Source organism: Stenella coeruleoalba (genome assembly GCF_951394435.1).
Source record: "Stenella coeruleoalba genome assembly, chromosome: 1".
Lineage (NCBI taxonomy): Eukaryota > Metazoa > Chordata > Mammalia > Artiodactyla > Delphinidae > Stenella > Stenella coeruleoalba.
Genome location: NC_137169.1, coordinates 44,826,692 through 44,833,095, shown reverse-complemented (window position 1 = coordinate 44,833,095; position 6,404 = coordinate 44,826,692). Strand labels below are relative to the sequence as shown.

General features: G+C 45.6%; 1 protein-coding gene across 3 annotated transcripts in view; it reads left to right on the top strand.

Annotated features, from left to right (window-relative positions):
• Positions 1–2,947: 2,947 nt before the first annotated feature.
• Positions 2,948–6,404, top strand: part of YIPF1 (Yip1 domain family member 1) — a 34,888-nt gene continuing 31,431 nt past the window's right edge. For 2 of the 3 annotated variants that reach the window (XM_079917581.1, XM_079917579.1), the window contains exons 1-2: positions 2,948–3,263; positions 3,994–4,072. In XM_079917581.1, coding sequence (XP_079773707.1) covers positions 4,042–4,072 — 31 coding nt within the window. In that variant the 5' untranslated portion in view covers positions 2,948–3,263; positions 3,994–4,041. Of the gene's footprint in view, positions 3,264–3,549; positions 3,623–3,993; positions 4,073–6,404 lie in introns of all 3 variants that reach the window. The other variant, XM_079917580.1, reaches the window with a different exon arrangement.

Here is a 6,404-nt window from a genome sequence, read left to right as displayed (position 1 = left end):
TCCTGTGCATTGTAGGACGTTTAGAAGCACCCTGGCCAGTAGCACCTCACAAGTCATGACAATCAAAAATGCCTTCATAAGTCAGGCAGAGAAAGACAAATATCATGATATCACTCATCTGTGGACTCTAAAAAAATGGTATAAACGGACTTATTTACAAAACAGAAACAGACTCACAGATTTTGAAAACAACCTTATGGTTACCAAAGGGGAAAAGTGCAGGGGAGGGATAAATTAGGAGCTTGGGATTAACATACACACACTACTATATATAAAATAGATAACCAACAAGGACCTACTGCATAGCACAGGGAACTCTACTCAATATTCTGTAATAATCTATATGGGAAAAGAATCTGAAAAAGATGAATATATATATATATATATATATATATATATATATATATAGCTGAATCACTTTGCTGTACACCTGAAACTAACACAACATTGTAAATCAACTATACTCCAATAAAATTATTTTTTTTAGAGTGAATGATGGTTTTTATTTTTTTTTTTTTGCTGCTTTGGGTCTTCCCTGATGCACTCGGGCCTTCTCTAGTTGCCATGAGTGGGGGCTACTCTTCACTGCAGTGCGTGGGATTCTCATCCTGCAGAGCATGGGCCCTAGAGGGTACAGGCTTCAGCAGTTGCGGCGTGTGGGCTCTAGAGTGCAGGCTCAGTAGCTGTGGCGCACAGGCTTTGTTGCTCCACAGCATGTGGGATCTTCCCCGACCAGGGATCGAACCCGTGTCCCCTACATTGGCAGGCGGATTCCTAACCACTGCACCACCAGGGAAATTCCAATAAAATTCTTTAAAAAAAAATGTCTTCACATATTGCCAAATATCCCTGGGAGCAAAATAGTCCCCAGTTGAGAATTGCTGTTTTAGTTAAACCGGTATAGTTATCTTTGATTCTTGTCTTGTTTTGAGCCAAAACTTACATATCATTATAATTAATATATCAATAAAACTTTTACTTCTGTTTCCAAGAGAAGAAATATATAGTCTAGGTGTTATCACTGCCCTGCCCCCCCAGCCTGACACACACACACACACACACACACACACACACACACACATATCACTAGCAATGGGGTTGTTGTTGCCATCTGACTGCTGAGGAGTCTGGTTCCAAAATTCCATCCTGAGGGCTGCTTTCTGGGGCCACTCTTGACCAACATGACAGTGTGGGTTCCTCATCTCATGTGAGTACTTTATTGGCAAGTGTGAGTCCAAGGATCAGGAGTGAAGGACAGGAGTTGTAAAACAGAGGAGAAAGGAGAGCTATTGCAAGGGTGAATTGCAATGCAATGGTGGAGGGGAGGAAGGAGAACCAGTGCAAGGGTGCAATTCTTTGTTGAGGGTGCTCTACAAAGAATTATCTAGTCAAATTGGCCACTTCCAAAGGCATTTGGTTGTTTGATCCTGCAAGACAGTTTGAAAGCCGTATGAAATATCTGAGGAGAGTCTGAGGGGAAAAAGAGAGAAGCATGTATTCATCGGTTACTGACTCCATCGGTCAAAGATTTGTCCCATGAGGCATTGACCGCTCCCCACTTCCGCACTTCTGGCTTGCACCTGTCCCAGTGCTGAACGGTTCCAGCAGTCCCATAATCCCAAGGTATCAAGACACAAGCCCTGATGCAGAAAGCGAGAAGCCCGAGTTATGGACTTGAGGTGAAGCTCACTTAGGTTACAGCTGCTGAAGCTGGAATAAGATCAGTGGTGGTGAAATAAGCAGCTGATGAAGCCAAGAGGATCTGCCATGGGGCATAAGAAGTGTTTGATACATTTGCACACCGAATTCGTGTGTTGCAATTCATTCCTGGTACACATTCAACCAAAGTACCCTGCACATACACACACTAACTTCAGCTTTCTCTTTTTTTTTTTTTTTTTTTTTGCGTTACGCGGGCCTCTCACTGTTGTGGCCTCTCCCGTTGCGGAGTACAGGCTCCAGACGCTCAAGCTCAGCGGCTATGGCTCACGGGCCCAGCCGCTTCACGGCATGTGGGATCTTCCCGGACCGGGGCACGAACCCATGTCCCCTGCATCGGCAGGCGGACGCTCAACCAGGGAAGCCCCAGCTTTCTCTTCATAAAATGAGGATAATCACCTCAAGCTTGCTGGATTGTTCTGAGAATTAGAGATCTGCATGTATAAAGCCTGATCACAATGTCAGTTCAATAAATACGCTCCGTATGTGTGTAACTATTTTATTAGTCAGATGTAATAAGCCATTCCGATTGACCATAAGGGCCCAGTGTAGTGAGGCCAAAGTCAAAGGTTCCACCTTGTGTAGGCAGCGAATTTGGCTTATGCTGCTCAGACAGCCAGAACTTGATCGCTCTACAGTTAACCTTCAGTGAGCAACTATCGTGTCCCTGGTTCTGGGCTGCTTTGAGGACCTGGAGACCAGAGTCATTCCTGATCCTTCCCCCCAAAGCACTCCCACGCCGGCAAAGATAGGCAAACAATAACAACTGCCATGGTTTAAGCAAGCACAGGGGACTATGGGAGCAAAAGAAGTCCTGGGAGGCGAAGGCAGGCTCTCCCTAGGAGGAGGGAAGGGTACCGACAGCTGGAGGGTTGTGTAGGTGATAACCAAGCAAAGTCTGGCGGCGGGGCAAAATGTTTCTCACCGGCTCACTCAGTGCAACTTCACCGTCGCAGGAGTGAAGGAACAAATTACCTCACTTACGGGGGTGTCCCTAGGAACAGACATCATCCTTCCCTAGATCACTGATTCAACACTCAAAAACTAATTGACTCGTTCTCCCTCACTGGTTAATTAAATTTTTATGGCCAAAAAAGAATGGGGGGATTGATGACATTTTTTTCTTTTCACAATCGTCTTCCGTTACGCTACTTTATATTTCAATAAGAAAAGAGGTATAACCAAACATAAAGTAAACCCAGAATTCTCTGCGCCCCCCACCCCCGGAGCGAGGTGAGCCAAGGCGGACCCTCTCACGTCCCCACCGGTCCGCCCAGCGCCACCTGCCTCTTTAAGAGCCGAAGCCTAGCCCTTCGAGGGGCCGCAGAGGAAGCGAGCTTCGGTACAGTTGCCCGCAGAGGTCTCGGGAAGCGGCGTCTCCGGGAGGTGCTGTCTTTTTAAGGAGGCGGGGCTCTACCCGGAGGAGGTGGAGAAGGTGTGCCCCTCGGATCTCCGGTTTCCGGCAACTCGGCGGCACCAGAGCCTGCTCGAAGAATCTGAGGTCCGAGGCTTCCTCGCACCAGCTGGACGCCGAGCCCCGCGAGGTGAGGTGGCGGGGTCTGTGGGGCCGGCTCGGGGCTGAGGGAGCTCGGGATCTCCTGCCCACCCGGGCCACTGCGGCCCAGCTTCTCCTCCTAAAACACTGTCCGTGGTTCTTGGGTAGCTCTTTCCCAGACCGTCCTGGACTCACGGTGCCCCAGGCTGTAGGGTCCCCATCACTCCAGCGCCTACTAATTGCTTCGCTATGCACTAAGCGCCTTACACTTACTTGCCTCAGTTAATGGCACCCAGTATCGTGTGAGTAGGTACAATTATGAACCCATTTTACAGATGAGAACATTGAGGCCCCCCAGGAGCCCACAGTGTTACGGCCAGAAGCAGCAGAATCGGGAATCAAACCCAGGTCTGTTCGACTCCAGAGCCTGTGCCCTTAACCACTGGCTAGGCTGACAGCCTTTGCTCTCCACTGCCCTCATAGCCACCTCTCTCAAACCCCAACCTCCCCTTCCTCATTCTTCCATCTCCAGGCTGCACCTGGCCCTTAAACACCCACACAGTGAGATTGCATGGAACCAATGGAGCCCCCCACCATTAGTTTTTTTTTATAACGGTTTTAATAGTATCTGATGCTAAATGGTTATCTTTATATAAACCTATCGGATCCCACTAAAAAAGGACGCAAGGAAAAGCAATACCATTTCTAATGCTGAAATAAGATTCGTTTGTAGATTTTTTAATGTTATCGTATGAAATTTATTTATTTTTCCTTTTTAGACCTCTGTAAATTATCTTCCTAATAATTGGGAGAAGACCCTTGGCTGGATGGCAGCTGTAGATGACTTGCAGTTTGAAGGTACATCCGTTGGGTGCCCACCTTTTATGATCAGTATTTCTGCAGTCACAGCAGAATTTCTGTTGCTATGCTGGTGCATGTATTAAAGAAGATTATTTCAGACATCTTGGTAAAAGAATGTTTGCCACACTCAGGTTATTCTGTTTGTTCACATCAGCTGTTCTTTTTTGCCAAACAGCCCTTCAGATTGATAATATCATACATTTAGTGCCGTGATTACAGAAAATGTTTATAGAGTTCTTGCTTTAGTTCAACATGCATTTATTGAGCACCTGTTTTGTGCTTAGAATTCTGCTAGATACAGGAGATCAAAAGATAAAGGAGAAGCTTTTTACATTGGTAGAGTAGATAAAAGTGTAAAAAGATAATTATAATGAAACGTGATCAGGTCATTCCTTCACTGACTCAGTAAATCTCTCATGAGTGTGACCATGAACCAGGGAATTGTTCTAGTTACCAGGGTAGAAGAGTGAACAGTTTCTTCCCTTATGAAGCTCTCAGTGTAGGGAGGGAGACATTTATTTGTTAAATGATCATTTAAATATATATCTATAAACTATGAAAGTGCTGGAGGAAAAGTTCATAACTCACAACCCAGAGCCTGACCTAAGCTGGGGATTGACGAATGTTCATTTGCCTTGTAAACACTTGTATAGTATTTCCTAAATGGCAGGCAGTGTTCTAAGTGCTTTACAAATATTTACTCATTTACTCCTTATGTCAACTTTATGAAATAGTTATTTTATTCTCCCTATTTTACCAACGAGGAAACTGAAGCACAGGAAAATTAAGTCATTTGCTTAAAGGTTACAGTAAGTGGTAAAGCTGGGTTTGAACCCAGGCATCACAACATACGCTATCTTACTACTATCTAAGGAAGAGATACGATGTTTAAAGAGAAATCCACTTCATCAGCCAATACTGTCAGTTCCATCTGCAAAATACAACCAGCATCTGACCACTTCTCGCCACCTCTACCGCTATCCCACCGTGCTCAAGGTCACCATCACCTTATGTCTGGATTATAGCCCTTACCTTCCTTCAGGTCTTCCTGCATCCTCCCTTACCCCCCTACAGTCTGTATTTTGCAGCCAGAGTAGACCTTTAAAACCAAGTCAGATCACGTCATTCCTTCTAAAACTTCCAGTGGCTCCCATCTCACTAGGAGTGGAAGGCAGAGCCCTTTCTGTGCTTAGGAGGCCCTACATGATCCAGGCTTCCACTGCCTCTGATTTCATCTCCTGCTACTCTAGCCCTTTCTCTCTGCCTACCCACATGGGCCTCATCACTGTCCCTCCTAGATGCCAGGTACACTAACAGCTTAGGGCTTTTGAGCCATCCTTCTGTTTGGGACATTCTTAGTCCAGAGAGCCACATGGCTTGTTCCCTTGCTCTGCTTAAATCTCACTTCATTCCAGAGGCCTTCCTTGGTTATCCTATCTGGGAGTACAGTGCAAGAAAGTTCAAGTGTAAAGAACAGCACGTGCAGAGTACTTGAGAAGGGAGGAAGTCTGTTTCATTTTCTTTCCCAAGGAATTAAAAGAAGGCCAGAGTACCAGAGCACAGATGGTGGGGGAGGCCTGTCACAAGGTGAGGTTTGAGAGGAAGCAGGAGCCAAGTCACACAGGACTTTCTACACCATGTTAAAGACTTGGCTCTTTAGAAAAGAACACAGGGTGCTGTGGGGGTCATGGAAAGCTTCTCCGAGGAAAAATGGTAGTGTTAAATGAAAATGTGAAGGTCAGGGCCCTGCAGGTGGGAGACATTGTGTCAGGAAAGGAACAGCGGCAAAACATAGCGTAGGATGTAGAAGCAGATAGTGTTGGTGGCAGAAATAAGAAACATACCAGTCTTGCCCTCAAGGCACTGAGATGGACAAGAATAACTAATACAGAGCAGAATATGTGAATAGTCATGTGCGAGGTACACACATCCTACATTAAAATCAGACTTTCCATCTGCTGTTCTTCACACACGGAACACATTTTCTGTCTTCTGGGTCTTGCTCATCCCATACTCTTTGCCTGAGATGCCATGCCCACTGCTTCTGGCCATCCTTCTCATACGGCACCTTTTCCAAATAGCCTTTCCTAATCCCATCAACTAGATGAGTTATCATCTCTTGAACCTCTTTGGACTTGATACCTCTAAAGTGACACTCTCTGTTCCTCCTTCTGGCATGTCATTTCCCCTGGTAAACTACTGTTTTTAAAATATGAAACTTAAATATATCTTCCTTGGACTGATTCCCTCAGGCAAAGTTATAACCATCTTTTTAAATGTCAGTGCCCTGTCCAGTCAGTAAATGATAGCAATAACAGTATTTATTATC